Source organism: Molothrus ater, chromosome 5, assembly GCF_012460135.2.
Source record: "Molothrus ater isolate BHLD 08-10-18 breed brown headed cowbird chromosome 5, BPBGC_Mater_1.1, whole genome shotgun sequence".
In the NCBI taxonomy this organism is placed as follows: Eukaryota; Metazoa; Chordata; class Aves; order Passeriformes; family Icteridae; genus Molothrus; species Molothrus ater.
In genome coordinates this window covers 23,000,049-23,019,602 of record NC_050482.2, presented here as the reverse complement: position 1 = coordinate 23,019,602, position 19,554 = coordinate 23,000,049, and the positions used below count along the sequence as shown (strand labels likewise).

Genomic DNA, 19,554 nt, shown 5'->3' with positions numbered 1-19,554 from the left:
ATTTTAATGACTGCAGATTTTAAAAACTAGATGTCAAAATGGGTAAAAAAAAAAGCATCATGAAATTAATATTGAGTTGGCCTTTTTTTTCCCCAGTGGCTTTTCCTAAAGCAAGAATTTATTGGGCAGTGAAAGGTCAATGAGTTTAAATTAATCTGAAGAGTATTTCTAGTTCATTCTGCCTTTACAGAAAATGTGTACTTGATCCATGTAACTTGACTGCATTTGCACACTTCTGTAAGGCATTACATAGATATTTGGAACATATTTCCAACTGTATGAGTGCAGCATTTGGGTGAACACCTTCAAGCTTCTGACAAATCTTGCAGTTCTAGATATAGTGGCGTCATTGTATAAAATAAATATGCATGTCTGCATTTATTCTTACAGCCTACTAAAATTTAAACCCTATTCCTCTGCTTAAAAATTGGCCAGCCAGAGGTCAGCTTTCTCCCAGAATAGGTTCCTGTAATTGCCAGCAGTATTTCCTACTCTGTCCTCTTTAAATTGTTGATGCTTCTGTTAATCACTCTCTATCAATGGTGAGGGTGCATTTTGCTGGACAAAAATTATTATTAATTAGCAGTCTGTTTCCTCTGAAAAGGAGAGGATCAACATCAGTGGTGGTCACTTGAAGAAATCTTCAGCTCTTTAGTATTTTGCAATTGAACACAGATATTCATATACCTTTATTCACTCAGAAGAACCTGAGGTTGCTGCAGATTTTCACACATTATCAGCCTTAATCCATATACTTTAAATTTTTCCTATCTGTTGCTGTAAATCATGTGGAATCTGTTGAAGTCAAACCTAATCTGAACTTGTTTAAATAGGATTTTTTAAAGAATTGGAATTTAACCTGAAGTATTCATCTCGTCTCTATTGGTCCTGAACCAGGCTGACTAAATATTTATTTTCAGCCATTGGCTTAGAATAAACATTGGTTTTAAACCTGATATCTAATGAGAACCTGTTGAGCAATGTTTCTTTTCTAGGCTGGCTAAGGAGAGCTGTAACTAAAATGCAGTTTCTTGGAGATGCCAGTTTTATTTTAATGCCTGTTTTGATGGCAACAGTTGACTATTAATAGCCATCAGCAGCAGGCTCTGAGTACCAGTAGGGCAAGCTAGCCTGTCTTCATCAATTGTTACTAGAAATGTACGCATTATGTGTCCTTTGTGTTTATGTACTTGTAAATTGATTGATGGTGAGAGAGGAGATGAGCTAATGGTACTCTTGCTCTTCCTTCCACTAATCCCTGTCTCTCTTTATTAAACTCTTCAACTCCTTATGCTCCTTGTGCAGCACAATAGCACATCTTAGTCCTTCAATACCTACTGTGGATTTAGGAAGTTAGTTACTCTGTGCAAGCCACAGTAGTGGGAATGTAAGTTGTGTGCAGAATCTGGTGGAGGTGCTGGAAATAATTGCAAAATTCAGATGAAGAGCCACCCTGGTGAGATGGGCCTTCATTTTAATTTTTAAATTCATTTAACATGAACAGTTTAATTAACTGTGTTTGTCCTGATCAAGGAACTAACCACCTTGGTGAGATGAGCCTTCATTTTAACTTTTTTTTGTCTTTATTCACATGAACAGTTTAATTAACTGGTTTTGTCTGAACAAGGAACTAAAGTGGAACAATTTACCTTGGAGATGAATCTGAATCAGAACTGATCTGAAAAATGTGGAGCTTCTTGTTCTTAATCTTTGTACCACTCTGTGGGAGAAACACAGCTTTGGTGGTCTTAGGCTTTGGGAAACAGGACTCCTCAGCCTGTTTTGGGGATGAAATAGACTGTGATGTGAGGAGCTGCATAATCTCTAAATAATGCATCTGGGGCTCCTTTGCCCCATAGGCTCATGGAGCTGCAGTAGACATGAAAAACATTCTACAGTGTAGAAATACAGTGTGATTTAATTCAAGATTTCAGCATCATGCAAATATCAAAAAAACAGAGTTGAGGCTATACATGCAACCTTTGCTTCACCACTTCCTGCAGTCACAAGTTTAATTTTATAACTTCAGGCATAGATGTTGTTGTCATTTTTTCCCTACTGGCATTTGAAATAGCTTTACAGAAAAGACGAAATAAAGTCACCGGCACTATATACCTTCAGCACAGATCTGTGCATGGGTCACCATTCTTTTAGTCAATAAAACTTGGAAAGGCAATCACTTGTTGAAGTAAAAACAGAGGTGATAAGAACAGGAAGGCAAATAGACCAAATTCCTATCCTTCAATTATTTACCAGCACAACTGGATGGAGTTAGTGAAACTGAAGAGAGCAAAAGAAAAGGAGGATCAATGTTAGCTGCATCAATCTCTCATGGCTGGCTGTAAGCAATGTTACAGTATTTTTTAAAAAGGAAATTGAAAAGTGCCTATTACATTTAACTGCAATATGCTACCTGAAGAAACCAAAAGCCATTCATCTGTGCCAGTGCAGACCAGTGTGCTTGAAAGTATTTATGCTCAGAAGGGAAGATTCCAAAACTTTCTAGAAAATACTGTGGACTAGGGTGTAGAGAAGAATGCTGTACGTTCTGGTGTCAGCACATCATAGCACATCACCAGGAACTAGTGTTGTATGCAGAGATCCTTACTGGGTCTATTCCTGTTCAGCATCTTTGTTAAATGTCCGGGTGATTGGGCACAGTGTATACTCAGCCCAGTGATAACTCTAATGGAAATATGGTTCAAAGGCAGCCCCTTTCTTAGCACCAAGGACTCATGGTGCTAAGAAAACCTGCCTATCTGCCACTCTTCACTGGGTCTCTGTGCTGCTCCAGTTGTTTCCCTTAATCTCTATCTGAAGTGATGATCAGGGTGAATTTGCATGAGTGATGAAAGCACCTGAAGACAGTACTGTGCAGGTCAGTAAATATGAATCCATTGGGAGGATTCATGAGTCTGAAAACCACAGAATTGCAGAGTTTGGTCAAGACACAGGCTGCAGTGGCTGATCATTTTCCCAGCATCTTTCTTCTATACTCTGTTTAAAGCTTCTTGACTGGGGGTAAGGATGAGTAGTCAGGGTCCAGTAGGACAGCCCTTGGCACAGTATGTTAGGAAAAGAGAAAGTTTTTACTTTGTGTGCTATTACCCACTGATGAAGATACAAGTGGTGTTTTGAGGTTTTTTGCCTATAACCAGTGACAGCAAAAGGTTTTATCAAAGTAAGCTTAGATTCTGAGCAATATTTTTAAAACCATTCATACAGATTTTGTTTCTGATATACTTATTTGTAAATAAAATGTCATTCTCTATTAGTGTGCTGTGTGGAGCTTTTCATGCCACTTTATTGTACAAATGAATAAGAATTGAAGATGATATTCCAAGGCAATTTTTATTTCTATCAGTCTTTTAATTTATGGTTTTAAGCATTGTAAATTTACTGTAAATGCTCAAAAATATATGTATTCTTTTCACAGCTGCAAAGGTTTTTTGAGATATTCTTCAGAAACAGTTCTCCCCAACAAGCCTTCAACAACATGAAGGAGGCTATAAACAAACTTCTCCTTATAACTGAGGTCTTCAGCAAATCATCTGCCTCAGGACCAAATTCTTTCAATCAGTAAGTGACTTGCAGTAGTCATTGTAATGCTAGTGTCAAGATAGCTCCTTAGAAGAGAATAAAAATTGCAGAAGATATAAGAATCTTAAAATAAAAAATTTCCATCTATTTAATACTTCTTTATAAAGTAAGGACTACTGTGTTTAAGGACTACAACTCTTCAATATCTACAGTGTTTCTAGTTTGTGAAAAGGTTATGATGAATACTTAGGACCAGATGCTGTCCTAATGAAGTGTTTCAGGCAGCACAAATAAACAGAAATCACTCACAATTGGGCCAGTCCTAACATACATAAAGCTGTATTTTCCTTTCAGTGAGCATTCTGTCATATGTCAAATATTAATGCTAGAGTAGCCCAGATTGTTCAGAGCTGGCTCTAGCAAGCAATCTGAACAAGAGACACTGTAAAACACTTTATAAAGTATATGCCCTGAAATATAGGCACCAACAGTCACATTTCTGTGTGTAATCACTACTATTAGTGTTATAATTCTTACACATAAATCAACCTCAATTATGTAATATTTTTACTAAATAAAATTATTATTTGTTCTATGTACATTATGTCCCATCTCTGACATTTTTATGATAAGTACTAAATAAGTTACTATTTATCAAATTTATGTGCTTAAGCTATTTTGAGAACCAGGTGTTTTAGTAGCAGTAATGTAAAGCTCATTATTTAACTTACACAAGTTGGGAATAAAGCTTACATTGTGAGTGAGAGGGTAGCAAAGAGGGGAGAAGTGTAATGGGGATGAAGCTATTTTGACAGTGGTCCAAAATCCCTTTTTTACCAATGAAATGGACTCTCTTGTTTATGTAACACAAGACTTGCTTATAACTCCTGGTCCATGCCTCCAAACATCCCCATAGCTGCAGCAGAGCTCTTTGCTCAACTGAGCCTGGAGTGTTTCACCATCTCTTCCCTCCAAATATCTTCAAAACTTTTGCAGGACCTCATTCACTCTCTTTAAAAGGCATTTTTTCCTTCAGCATAATTCACCTCCCTCTATGTCAAACATTAAAACCACTTTTATACAGCAGTATTTTCATCACCTCATAATCTGATTCCTTCTGTATTTAATGCTGCTGACTCTTAGAAATTTATTTAGTCTGTGTCACATGTTGTTTCTTGACCTATGTGTGTATGTTTTCTTGCATGTGTTCTCTGGACCTGTGTGTGTATTGAATTTTACTGTGTATAGGGGCATGATTCAATTATGGGCTTGGCAGTGCTAGGTTTGTGATTGGAAACAATGATCTTAAAGGTCTTTTCCAACCTAAATTATTCTATGATTCTGTATTTCACAACAGTACCTACCCTCACTGAAAAGGGTTCCTTTCATGTTGTATTTCAGATGCAGCCAATGTTTTCAGATGCTTACCTTTGACATTGGATTCGGCATGTCCATACACCCAGTAGTTCTTAAGGTGAGAAAATTGCACAAATTATTGCTTCACTCAACAAAATTACACCAAGAATACAGCAGAAAAACCTCTTTGATAGGTACCCTCAAAGGTCTAAGAAATGTACCAACACTTTAATATTATTTTGGCTGATTGTGAAGAGTTTCTGTAGAAGAAACCAGTTTTTAAGAGTCAGAGTTCCCATGATGAAATTCACCAGACCATCAAAATGTGCAAACTTCTCAGTTTACATTAAAAGATTATCAGTGAAACAAAATCCATAGGAAGCACTGCATAAAAGTGGAGTTAGGTTTTAAATGTGACAGACCAAAGATGAATGGAAGAAATTAAAAAACCACAACTGGATTCTAATACGTATTCTCCATAAATTGGATTGTACTTCTTCATTTCATTACCTGCTTTGACCTCCACTGTGCTGCCTTCTTCCTGGATGATCAACAAGGCCCTTAAACCAGGGAAATGAGACCCGTGACAGTTTTTGTACCACTCCTGCCTCAGAACAACATGTCCTGAAGCAATTACTATACTGCTCTCCAGCTGTTCTCATTACCTCATGTGTACACATGAATATGCATATGCCTAGGTATGTAAAATGTTTCTTTATGATATATACAAATATTAACAAAAAATCATTAATATATCCCCACTTAAAATCTGTTCAAGTCTCTAGTAATAACAGTGCAGTCAATCTTTGCATTCCTCAGGAAAAAAAATCCTTTAAACACATAGGAAAAATGCACATATGAAAGGAAGTTTGCAGAATTTAAAAAGTCCATGAAGACAATATTTTTAATTAGTCTAAGAAGACTTATTTAGCTAATATAAGAAATGTGGTATGTCATAACAACTCCATAATTGTATACCAGGCTGTAAGAAAATTATTCCACAAGAGATTAAAAAATAAAACATAACATTTACCTTCCTGTATAGAAGGTAACAACTATTCAACTATTATTCGTTACCCATAATTTTATAGAAAATCAGTAAGATTTAGTATTTCTTCTGAAAAAACAAATATCTCTAGAAAATAGCTGTTGACAATTAATGCAACATTGACTTTGAATATTATACTTTGGAATTTATATTATGCACACAAGCTATTCATATTGGTTCTATATTTGTGGTTTTTAATGTTTTAGCCATGTTTCATAAAAACTGAATTTGTTAATTGTGTTTATATATTGTAGAACTTATACTTTCATCCATACTAACAGATGTTATGTATTAATCCTTAGCACATGAGTTTTTTATGATTGATATTAGCATATAATCTGATATTTTATATTTTAATCAAATTTCAAATAAATACGGTAAGAAATCTTTTCACATGTGTCTGCAATATTGCACTCTGTCCACTGGAGAGCAGCAAACATTGCGGTATGGATTTGGGACAGACGATGTGGCACAGCACTTGTTTTATAATCCTGTTAGTTTGTGTTGTTATTGCCTTTTTCTAAAGTTCCAGTTTAGGATTTATTGCTATGAGAAGGACGGGACTTTCTATTTAAGCTGTACATTTTTATAATTTTTTTCCAACAGGTGCATGAAAACTTTGACTTCCAAGTTGACAATGAATCGACTACTCAGGACCAAATTTCCAAAGAACTTCTTTTTGAAGATACATTTAAATTTCTCTTATCTAATGAATCCTCAACATCCAGTTTCATAGAAGCTTTGCAAAAAATACATGAATCATCTGTGAGCAAGGTAGTTAACTCCAACTTTTTTGTACTATTATTTGAAAATATTTAATTTTAAATTGTGTACTTCTGAAATTGTTGGTGCCAACTTATAGAATGAAAGATTTATTTAATCAGAACCATCTTTTATTGTATTTTGGGGAGTAAAACTGTTATTATATTTAACAATTGAATTTTTTGTAAAAATTCTACTCTCAAATTATGTAATTTTCGAAAATACTGTGATTGAAAGATATCTTTAAAGCTTTAAAAATCAATTTTCACACTACTTTTTAAATGGTCCTTTTTTAATATAAAGTTTGTGTGTTTTCACAATTTCATCCAGAATTGGTTAGCGTATGCATGGAAGTCCATGAGCATCAGAATTAAATTTTGCTTCTTACAACTTTGTGTCTTAATCTCAATGCAAGATCCAGTTCCAGAATTGTTTTTTGCATTTATAGAATCTGCATAAATTTTACTTCATTAGTGAAAACCATATCTGACAAGCTGAGATCTCTTGCAGCAGTATTTCTCTCAGTCTGACAACTTTTAAGGATGCCTTTCTGAGGAGTCTCTTGCTTGAAAGACTTTCAGGGACTAAATTATCCAGGCAACTTCTGCCTCTTGGACAGATGTGGCTAAAACAGGGTCATGGTTCTAAATGTATGTCAGGATGAAGCAGAAAGCTGCAGATATCCAGGCATGCAGTGATATGATTACACAGCCCATGTTCCAGAGACCAGTAACTTCTGTGAGTTTGTTTCTAGACAAAGCCAGGGCACAGTCTGCTGTATTCTAGACTGAAATATGGGATGAGCTATCTAGGAGGTGGCTGAGGTTAGGGCTGGTGGAAAGCTGCTGTAACTTGTTCCTATGATCAGTGAAGGGATTGGGGTATAATGAAAGCACATTGCTTTCCATGCGATTTCACCAAAACATGCTGCCCTTTCCTGCCCAGGATGGAACAGACAACAGAGAAGATGAGCAATGTTTCTCTTTGGAAGAGATAAATTCAATGACTACTTTCATAAAGGAGCTGAAGAGTCTTGGACAATTTGAGCTGGTAAAGTAAACAGGGTTTTGTTCTATTGGATATATATTTTATGTAAATATCTTAACATTTCTCCTTCATTACCATTCTCTGCTGTCTCTGGCATATGTAATTAGGCTGGATTGGCAGGGAAGCAAGAAGGTAGAGGTAACACTGATTTTACTTTGGTGGATCATTTGAATTTAATTTAAAATAAAGAAATAGAACAGAATATTTGAGCTGAGCTTTCACTGAAAAGGACAGCTAAAGCAGAAATAGAGACCAGGAAATAGAAGGAAAGGAAAAGAAGGTGAACCATGTAAATGACTAATGAGGTAGTAAGAAAATAGAATGAAAGCAAAGCAAAAGCAGGAGTGAGTGGACGGACTAGAGAAAGTACAATACTGAGATCATGATCAGAGAGTAGATATAGCTGAAAAAGTGGCAAAAAAAAAAAAAAGCAGGTGGAATATGTTCTGTTCTTCATGCTTTGAGTTCAATTTTGGAGAAGAACACAGATGGAGGAATAACAGTGTCTGTGAATAGGCACAGTTAATGAGGGAAATGGTGAGTATTCAGAAAATAAAGGATTTGCAACTGAGTCTGTTGTTCAGAAAGTTTGTATGATATCAGGATTTCTGTGAGACTTCCTAGATGAGTATTAGGGATGGAGACTGATGACACTTTCTGAGGAAGCATTAAGTCTAATAGATCTGGAATTCATAGAATCATCTGTGTTGGAAGGGGCTCAGAAGGATCATCAAGTCCAATACTTAAGTGAATAACCAATACAAGGATTGAACCTGTAACCCTGGCTTCATTCTCTGACCAACTGTGCTTGCCTCAGGGCCAGTTCAGAGGCAGAGGAGATCAACTTCCATGTCAATACTGCTAATCCTGATTTGCAAGGCTGGGCATGACAGTCCTTTTCTAAGTATGTGGGAAAGAGCATTAATATATAACCAGCCCTATGCTGTATATACTGGCTCCTGATCATTTTTCACATCTTTGCATTCTACAAATATCATACTGTGTTGTCTCAAATCAGTGTCTCTCTTCTCAGCTCTTCCCTTCTTCTGCACCCAAGATCCAAATGCTGCTGCGTGACCTCTATCGAATGGTAGACCCAATGAGGCGGCCTAGTTCAGTCCTGACTGTGCACTGGTTGCTGTCCAGTGTCCTTCAACAGTTCCAGTTCCTGAATAAAGAGGCACATACAAATCTTTCAGGGTGGTAAGATAACTGCAATCTATTTTGAAGGTAGTTTCTCAGGTTATATAATTGGAATATCTCCAGTGAGCATCAAAAAACTTAATCCTTCAGTAGATGTAAGTGTACTTGCAACCCTTGAGATGAAGGTTGATCATCCCATTTAGAGCCCTGACAGCCATTCTGCTCTCAGAACTGTAGCTAGGTTCCTAAACAGAACCTAAACAGGTTTTGTTTAGGTAGGTAGCTAAACAAAGACCTGTAGCTAGGTTCCTAAACAGGTTTTGCTTCTCAATCTAATATGGAGGACTCTGGATTGAAAATTAATTAAAACTATGGTAAATTTTTAAAAGAAAGATTAATTAGGTACATTTTTTTTCTAAACAACTGCAAACTCTAAATCAGGAGCATTTCCCAGGGTTAAGACTGTCTTAATTTATGCACCAATTAAAAGCAAAACTGTACAGAAAATATAAAATTTCAGGTGAAGATTTTTCCAAAATAATTAATAATTTTGATTGGCTCCAAATTTTCTGTCCAACAAATGACAGGTCAGAAAGCATAGTACTCTGAGAACATAATTTTAACTCCTTGTGAAAAGATGGAAAAAATGTTGTAATGACAAGGTTAGATCCACTTAACTTTTGGCAAGAAATTTTAACTTTCCTGAGGAGAGAAAGAAGGAATGAAAGACAGAACAAGGAAAGAAGAGAGGAAGGAAGTGGCGGAAGGAAGTGGCGGAAGGAAGTGGTGGAAGTGGCGAAAGAGGCGGAAGTGGCGGAAGGAAGGAAGGAAGGAAGGAAGGAAGTGGCGGAAGGAAGGAAGGAAGTGGCGGAAGGAAGTGGCGGAAGGAAGTGGCGGAAGTGGCGGAAGTGGCGGAAGTGGCGGAAGTGGCGGAAGTGGCGGAAGGAAGGAAGGAAGGAAGGAAGGAAGGAAGGAAGGAAGGAAGGAAGGAAGGAAGGAAGGAAGGAAGGAAGGAAGGAAGGAAGGAAGGAAGGAAGGAAGGAAGGAAGGAAGGAAGGAAGGAAGGAAGGAAGGAAGGAAGGAGTAATCATAGTATAAAATTTTTCAAAATGTGTTTTCTGTTTTCATTATCTCTTAGCTAATGAAGTTTCATATACATGTAAGCCATACTGACTACTGACATTTATGATATACAAACAAGGGCTTGGGAACAGAGGCATATTAGACAAGGTGTATTTTCCATTCCACTGAGTCTCAAGATGAATGTGTGAATGATATTAGTACATACATTTTGCTGGGAGAATGCTATAGTGAATATATAAGGCAACTGTAAGATTTAAGTTTTAATTCAGTTCCTCATTGAATTGGGCAAATTTCAGCAAATCAATAATTATCTTTATGATTTTTGCTTTACTTTAAAGGAGAGCTTATACTTTATCACTGTACTAGCTATCTGTTTATTAGAGTTTAAATATACACAGTTCCATGAAAGTGCTAAATTACTGTTGTTACTGCTGACCACTCTAATCTCTCCCTGTGAGAAGTAACTCAAAGATGCAGCTGCTTGCATTCATATATAAGCCCTTGCCCTTTTGCAGAAATATTTAGGTTTGCATATCAAAGCATACCAGCCTTTAGCAGCTTTCTGTTCTAATCTAAGCTGTGCCACTCATCCACTTTGAGCAAGCCCCTTGGCCTCTTTTTTCTCCTTCAAGCTCAACATTATTGTATGTGTATAAATATGTAGAAGTACCACGACCTTTCTCTAGGGCATAGGCCAATCTGTTTCTTTACTCTTTATTTTTCTGCAGTGGCTAAGCTAATAACACCTTTCTCTTCATTCACAGGTATAAAAAACCATGTCCTTTGACATTGCTAAATCAGAATCTTCCACTCCCTTATCTACATGCATGTGAGGGTGATGCATGTGTCAGATACACATGTGATTATACTTAATTGCAAGGAAGAAAGAGCTTAGTTGTACTTACTCCCCAAATAACTCAGGTATGCATTCTCTTTGAGCCTTGATTAATCTTTTTTTCCCCCCAGCTTTGATGAGTTTGTATATCAGAACACTTTCCCTGAATTTCTTCAGTTAAGGCCAGGCTGTTCAGTCAATTTATTTAAGGTTCTTATTTCTCTGACTGTGGAAATCTGGTATTTCCATTTATCAGATCTAGTGATTACATAACTGACTGTCCAAGCAGACAAGAAATATATGGGAAAAGTAGTGACTTCTGACTGAGGTCTTGTAAAATTACTTCATTCACTGATCATGACTATATAGGATGAAGGCAGGATATAAAGATGTTTCGTAGTTTATACTTTAAATCATTTCATCTATATGACTAGTGTTGAAACCTTATATGGTATTAGTGAACCCTCTGAATTCCTTCCACAGGAGAAGTAAGAAGAACTCTAGAAACTCATCTCAATAATGAAATAATCACAGCTGGGGTGAAAATGACCACCTTAGATATATATTACACCTAACTGTGTACTCTGAAAAAAAATTTCAGCATTTTTGATGAACTTTTTTCAACTCTATGCAGTTTATGCTTGTGATATGACTAGGACATACATAACTGCTGCCTTTTGGAATAGGGGCAGTGAGTTGTCATGGAAAGTATATTTGGCTATATCAGATAGCATGGAAGAATCAGACTACTGAGTAAAGCTAACCCTTCTGTATCTGAAACAGACAAAAGACTAAGCAGGTCAAAAAGCTGCAAATGTTTTTTTTTTGAAATCAAAGGATGTATTTGGAAAAGTGGTTCTAGCTTCTCATGTGCAAGCCCTTTTTTAGGTTAAACTGGAAGTGTCAGCCCTCAGACTGAATTTGGGCTGAAAATACTTTTTTGGAATTCAACTTGATCATGTCAATTACCTGGGAAGTCTGAGAAATTAACATGTTTTGTAGTATGGGAGAGAAAAAGGCAATGACAAGGAAGACAAAGCTAAGATCACTGACCTAGAATGGGAGGAGTAAGAGGCAGAAGGAAGGAGGAATCGAGAGAGACAGTTGGATTAAGTGCCAGGAAATTAATCCCACTCTTGCATCTGAATCTTTTTATTTCACTTCTGAAAATCAACACAAGGTATTTCATTTAAGGACCCAAATGCCCTCATGGAAACTGTGACTGAAGCCAAACAAACACTCTACAAAATAGAGAACTTATTTTGAAGAGAGAACTACATAACATAATCTAAAGAAAGAAAATTCATAACTCTACTGAATATTGAAATACGGTCTCAATCTTGAGTTTATAACCTGTTAAAAATTGCACTCACCAACGGCACTGACATACAGACATTAGTTTCATTGGAGCTAACTGCAAAGTGTGTAGGCAAAGAGCACCTCTGTACTTGACACCTCCAAGATACCTAAGTAAATATGGGCCCACTCAAACAGATCAAGGTCCTTTCTTGACTAACAGCATGTGAAGGAAAGGAGTCTGCAAAGCCCTCTGTATTAGGAGGAGCTTCATAAATGCATCATATCTCATTCTGCTGATTGCAAGGAGCTTGGACAAAGGAAAGCTTCATGGTGCTGATGATTAAAAAGCTTAGGCTACAGCAGAGATAAATCATTGAACCACAGAGTCATTAATACTGGAAAGGCTCCTCTCATCCTATCACTTATGATGTGGGAGAATGACTCCACCTGGTACATCCTTGTTTCAGGGAGTTGTAGAGAGCGATAAGGTCTCCCCTGAGCCTGTTGTTCTCCTGACTAAACACCCTCACCTCACCGAGCCACTCCTCATAAGGCTTGTGCTGCAGCCCCTTCCCCAGCTTCATTACCCTTCTCTGGACATGCTCCAGCACCTCAATGTCTTTCATGTACTGAGAAGCCAAAACTGAGCATAAGATTCAAGGTGTGACCTCACCAGTGCTGAGTGCAGGGGGACAATCACTGCCTCAGTCCTGCTGGCCATGTTGTAATCTGAGTATCTTTCTCTAATATGATTTCCAAATATTACATTTTGCTACCCTGCTGTAATCAGATATAGTTATTATATGTCTCTTAATGCTGTCTGAAGTTAATTGCAGTCCCTACAGATTTGTGATTCATACAGGTCATGCTGTTCTTTTGTGAGCAGGGACCGTGTAGTTGTGGTGGCTCTCCTGCTGCACTCCTGAGGTGTTCTCTGACTAAACCAAGTCTGTCATTGCATAGAGTTAAGACATGTTACTTTCACTGTAAAACAGGGTTTGGAACCATCAAGTAAAAAAGGAACAGCAGAGAGAAAAAAATTATTTTGTTCAGGTGTCATATGTACGAAGCAAAGCAACGCAGAGTCCCCAGGCAGGTGCAAAGGAGAGCTGCTTTATTGCAAAAGCCAGGCCTTTTTAAGCAGCCAGGCCTTTATCAGTTACATAGTTTTAAATCATAACAAACATAATCCAACCAACCACCAAACACTATGGTGTGAACATGTAATGGTTATATAATTTATTTTCTACCTCTAATTCAGCTGAGTCACTTTGGGATAGTCCTCTTCTACTTAGCTGAAGTAGCAGGCCTGAGCCATGAATTTACAAGGGTAACAAGGCCCTTATTTTATAAGGCTTTACCTATATGCAACAGTATTTGACAGATGTTAGCTTTTACTTCCTTGACAAGCAGAAAGAGAGGTGCAAAATTGCTTACAACTTGGAAAGCAAGCCCTCCAAGAGTTTGTTAAGTGTCTCCTTTGCAGTAGGCAATGAATTTGCATGGATTTAGGGTGGCTGTCCAGACACTGCAAGCTCAGAACTGCATTTTCCTGCACATACAGGTCTGCCAGCTGCTTCTTTCCTTATCTCACTGAGTTAATGTAGAAATCTGGCTTTTATCACTGGGCATTTTTTAATCACTGGACAGTTTACCTTTTTCCATGATGGACCTCAAGACTGCTTTCAGAAGCTCCTGTTGAAACATCAGTGATGGATGATTGCACAAAACAGTATTGCCACCTCCCTTCCTTGGCACAGACAGTGGCTTTGTGTCCTTCAAAATCTGAGCTGCAGTATCCAGGAACAAGTTGCATTATGAGAACTTCTAAAGGAAACACTCAGAGGAAAACCAGTGGAAGCTTCAAGAAATGCTAATGGACCTCCAAAAAAGTCTTATCAGCTAGAGGGTTGAAGAGAAGCCTACTCCATTTTTTTCTGCCATGCTACCAAAATTCTACTTGAAAGAAAAAATCTCCAGAGTTCACAGTATGGGCACCACTGACATCTTGATTATTTGTTGCAAATTACTCTGTCCTTTTTTCACAGAGATTTTACATACACACACACACACACACACACACACACACACACAGAGGATTTGTTTTGAATTTCCAAACAAAGCAAAACACATAGAGGTTCCATTTTAGCGATTCATGCTAATGTCAGCACAGATAATCCCCTGGAGACATGCCTTCATTTTTATTTAATTCTTTTTGAACAAAGTCTAAATTTATTCTCAAGTATATGCAAAAAAAACCCTATTATAGAAGCAGTTAAGAGATATGGTTTATTTTCTCCTTGGCTACATCCACTGTTCCTTTTCCCAGCAATGCAACTATATTTCTTTTTTTTCTATTGATGTGATGTGCTGCCATGTGTTATGGAATGTGTGTTTTCTGTTACGTTCACTCAGGTAATATCTCTAATGCTGGGAATATGAATCCAGAATGTTAATTTTTCTATGGAGAATACTAAAATACTGTGTGCCCTGGGATACCATAACTAAGTTTTTTGCAAAATATTTCATTGTTTCTGTTCCTTCAATTCATGTAGAAATATGTCTGCTATTGAATTGACAGGCAACTTTCTCAAGAAAATATGAGTCCTAAGCAGAATGTTCCTTCTGACTTCAGGAAGAATCATGAAGGTAAGGATTCAGAGTGAGATCATTTATATAGTATGCTTTTCCTATCTGTCTTATTTCCTATTATTTAAATGTGGATTTAGATCACATTGCCTTGCATTCCAGCTGGAAAGTCTTTGCTTACTCCATATAAAAGACCAATTTCTTCCTTATCTTATGTAGGTTGCTTAGTGGGGCCCATGAGCAGCATTTGCAAGCCTAAAGTGAAGATTTCACACTGTAAAGAATAAAAATACATATCTCTTAAGAGTAAAAGACGATTACTTCTCCAATAGGACTGTAATCAGAGTGAGAACAGAAAATTATTAGCTGTTTCTGTTTATCTTTCAGCATTGCATTATTCCAGTAAGACTGGAGAAAGACAATGCAGTTATGGTAAGTAAAGGTCTTTCTAGAGCACAGAGGGGAAAAAAATTCTTGAAAAATTGTCTTGTGTTTCTCTACATTATCTGTAAGTGAATAGAGTATTTGTAGGCTTTTACTGAGAAAAAAAGGATTTTTAAGTATCAATAATGTTTATTCAAACTTAATAAATGGGCTGTTTTGTTAAATAAGCCTCAAAACTAAAATTAAACTTTGCTGTATGTGCACATTAGTGTGAATATTCCAGAACTCATTGATCACTTGTCACACTTCAATAGACTTTTGCTCCCCCTCTTTCCAATAACCTCAGCATACATTTGTTCTTGTGGAAAAACCTTTAAACTTGTCTGGAGTTTAATCAGCTTTGTTTAAAGCTGTGTCTTCAGCTCAATAATGGAGTATTAAGGAGCTGCTTAAGAAATGAGGAGTTTTTCTAAAATATCTGCTTGTCAGAATACTTGATGTATTTTTAAAGATCTGTAAAGATGTAAAATATTTTTTTTTTGGTGGCAGCAATGCTTTCTGCTACCTTCCTCATTCTCAAATTATCTGAGGGGCGTGTTTGTAAATGTGAAGCCATTACTCTATGGTGGAAAGGTTTTGCTACCCACAAAAAAATGTCCCCTCAGCTGCTGATCTCATGCTGCCTCCAGGAACTATTGTTGTGCCAGATAGAGACCAGAAGTACTCCTGGGCTGGCTGAGTGGCATCACCATTCTAACTGCATGATCCTTTTATTTTAAAAATACCTAAATTAATTTTACTTGGAAATTCCTCCTCGTTTTTAAGCTAGCAGCGAGACAACATTTCTAAGTAAGGTATACACAGAATACAGAGAAATGTTTATACTCATCTATACTCATCAATACCTTCTCTGTGTCAATGTGTAAGTCTCTATTCCCTTACAAAGCTAGCCCAAATTCTGTTCTTTCATTGGAATATATTCCCTTAAGTTTTAATCCATGCAAGAGAGTGCTCAAAGTGCCCTGTTTTGTTTCTCAGGGCAGATATTTCAAAGTAGAAATAAAAAAAATTTGCATCATTTTTGAGTCTTTTAGGCCACAAGATTTTTCAGCTATTACAGTAAGGGAGATTTCTATCTGTAATATTTTCTGAAGTACCCAGTTTAAAACATGTACTAATGAATATATATTCATTATATAAAAAGCAGTTTTGAATGTGTTATACTGTAAATCTGAATCCCATAGACTGGATTAAAATATTTGTCATAAGAAGGTTGCCAGCAAATATTCTCATGAGTAATTTGGCAAACACTGTGAAATAAAGGACACATTTGAGCAAATAGGATTTCATTGTGGAGATTTCATACACAGGAAAGAAGCTGGAATTTGTTGATATAGGAATTTTAATAAAACATTCTTCCGGCTGTACTCCAAATGACCCCATGGGTCTTGATATCTCCATGTGACTTGTTCTTATGAACAGTATGTCTAACTTTGATTTTTATTGGAAATTACACTTGTACATAAAGCCTGTACACAGCCTGGTACCTAAGCAGGTTATGAATTTTGGCCCACCTCTTCTTTAAATTTAAATTAACTAACTAGAGACAGATCTCCCAGATTTAATCCTTCCATTTTCAAAGGCTTACCCAGGCTTTGAGTTTTGTGACTAGGACTTAAGTGATTGGACACTGAATGTTTAAAATCCCTCCAAGGCCTACAGATTTCTCTCAAGTGCCATTACAAACTCCATTAAAACTTTGCAACAGGATTATGAGTCTCAAATCATTAGGCATTAAATATCTTGCCACTGTACATGGTATCAATCTGCCAGAAGTTGCACGTTGTTCCAAAATGTTCATTCAGTTCACGTTTTTTTTCTTTGATATCTTCTTGCAACAGATAAAGATACCCTATCTTATATCAGACAGATCTTCACCAGTCCACAGTTGGACTTGAATCCTCAGTTTAACCCAAAGATCAGAGAATACTATGCAGAAGTGCCATTTGACATGGTGACAGTGAAGATAGGAGCAGAACCCTCTAACTGTCAATGCCACGTACACCTCGACAACAAGAAAGGGCCAAGGTATGAGCAACAGAATATCAGTGTAAAAACTTAATTTTGGAAATATGTTATAATGTTCCAGAATTGTTTTTTGTTTCCAAGGCAGAAAAATTAAATCATTTAAATAAAATCATTAAATCATTTAAATGTCATTAAATTCTTCCCCCCATATTTTCCTGTTTTAGTATTAACCGAAGTCAACATCAAGTCAACATGAGTATATGTGAAAACCTCAAAGATTTCTTCCTTGCAGAATGAAAAAGAATAGCAAGATGTTCTTTACACTGAAAAGTAAAAGCCCTGCATTTGCAGGTTCTGTGCCTTTCAGCACTTATTTCCCTGCTAAAGGAAGAAGAGCACAGCTCAGCTTTGCTCTGGTCTGTCTCTCTGGGTAGTTTGTCTGGGAATCCATCACATTTAGCTAGTGGACAATTTCAGCACCTTCACATTTGGCTAGTGGACAATTTCAGCACCTGGCTACACTTCTGATTGTATTTGTCTCCCTGCTGACTTCATCACAAATTTTGGCCTGCCAGGAATTATTGTCCCTAATGATTTCGTTCACAGATTTCATGTCAGAATATTTGCCACTGCCACTGTTTTCACTAAATTTCAGTCTCAATATTTTTTCTTCTTGAAAGATCTTCAAATAGTTACAAATCCTATTTTACGCTGTTTTTATTTAAAAACTCATGTATTTTGTAAAAGAAAGAAAGAAAATGTTAGAAGTAGCAGTCTCTAGGAGCAAGTAAAGTTTAGCAGCCACAGATAAAAGAGTGTAAATCTTTGTTTCTTCAGTGCTTATTGCACTTCTTTCCTGTTTTGTCATACAGCATTGCTAACTACCCCCTTGGCCTTGGGTTGAACAAAGTCATCATTCTCTTAACGGATGATTCACAGCCCAGCCCTGAGATTGTGAGCAGCTACAGAATCACAATTTATCGAGAGGACCGCCCGAGCCTGCCTTTGTTTGATGACTACATGATGTGTGGCTTTGTGCAGGTATTATCTCTGCATTCTTTTGCTATACACATTAATGGGAATAGCTGGTTTCTGTTCATCCCATGGTATAAATTAGTTTTTGTTGAGATTATCTGAAATTCAGCATTTCTGCAACATTTTGAATATAAAAGGCAAGCCCAGCACAAGTACCTGTTACCATGCATTTGAGAGCTCCAGGTTAAGTAATCTTTACCTTGGTCAGCCAAAACTTTCTTATGACTTTTCATAACTGTCTTTCTCTGGCATTGGAGCCATGGAAATCCTTTTACCAGGAAAGATATTTCTTACCACAGTCCATTTATCAGTGTTCAAGACAAATGCTGCTACATAATTTATGAAGGAAAACTGTTTATTCTAGATCAATAAACACAAGAAAAAAAAAGCCTCACTCATAATTCCAAAGGAAGGGATGACTGTTGCTTACATCACATTTATCCAAATACAAATTTGGGAATGCACATAATTTACTGCCAACAAATAGCAGTCCTTAGGAAGGAGTGGGTCTGTTGAATGAAAAAAGGAGCAGTCTATCCAATGTGGCTTAATAAAGGCTGGGAAAGGGGAGTTCAGAGTAAATTAGACTCCAAAATGGAAGAAAGCTAGTGAAAGTAACAGTGAAGATACCAGTTGGTGAAACTATAGTGATAAAAGTATTATGCATAAGAGAGAAAACCTGGGACACATGCTGGATCAGAGTTGTTTGTATTCCAGAGTTTGAGGACTAAATCTTGGCTGCTGCTTGATATGATGGGCAAAGATAAAGCAGGCAGTTCAAAGCAGGAAGTGACATTATAAATGGTAATCACTGGCAGTGCATTTTTCTTTGGAATTTTAGGCAGATTAAAAGGATTGATGGGTTCGTTCCAGAGCATCCAGGAGTAAAATATTTTGTCACAATTAATTCTGCAACCAGGAAGCAGAATTTTCAAAGCTATTGTGTTGAAAGTGTCATGCTTGTTCATGTCAGATATCTAATCCTATCTTTATTTATTTTCTCTATGAAGATCTTAGTATATTCTTTAGCAAAACTTGTTTCCCTTCCCTGGTTTCTTTCCATATACTGCAGAAGAGGTTAGGAGACCGGGATAGAAGGCAGAACATTTATATGGTGGGGATTTTGTTTTTCTTGTGGAGAAAATAAGCACTAGGGCTTAAAACAGGAGTCAAAGAGATTATAAATGTTGATAGCAAATTCTATGTTGACAATAATTATCTCGATCTGCAAATCAGGACTGCCAGAGAAAATGTAGGTAGTAGTCATAGTGCACTGACTGCTGACCTGAATACCTGATTATGGTGTTGTCTGGCCCTCCACCTATTCTCTGTCTCTTCTCTTAGACTTCTCTTACAAGCTCAAAAGGTCGAGGACCATCTTCTTACTATTTGCACTGACTCAACC

General features: G+C 37.0%; 1 protein-coding gene across 1 annotated transcript in view; it reads left to right on the top strand.

The window, feature by feature from the left end:
* Positions 1-19,554, top strand: part of CPED1 (cadherin like and PC-esterase domain containing 1) — a 143,795-nt gene that overhangs the window by 55,842 nt on the left and 68,399 nt on the right. The window contains exons 8-16 of the mRNA XM_054515002.1: positions 3,437-3,579; positions 4,942-5,014; positions 6,551-6,718; positions 7,652-7,756; positions 8,787-8,956; positions 14,695-14,762; positions 15,090-15,134; positions 16,988-17,174; positions 17,987-18,155. Coding sequence (XP_054370977.1) covers positions 3,437-3,579; positions 4,942-5,014; positions 6,551-6,718; positions 7,652-7,756; positions 8,787-8,956; positions 14,695-14,762; positions 15,090-15,134; positions 16,988-17,174; positions 17,987-18,155 — 1,128 coding nt within the window. The remainder of the gene's footprint in view (positions 1-3,436; positions 3,580-4,941; positions 5,015-6,550; positions 6,719-7,651; positions 7,757-8,786; positions 8,957-14,694; positions 14,763-15,089; positions 15,135-16,987; positions 17,175-17,986; positions 18,156-19,554) is intronic.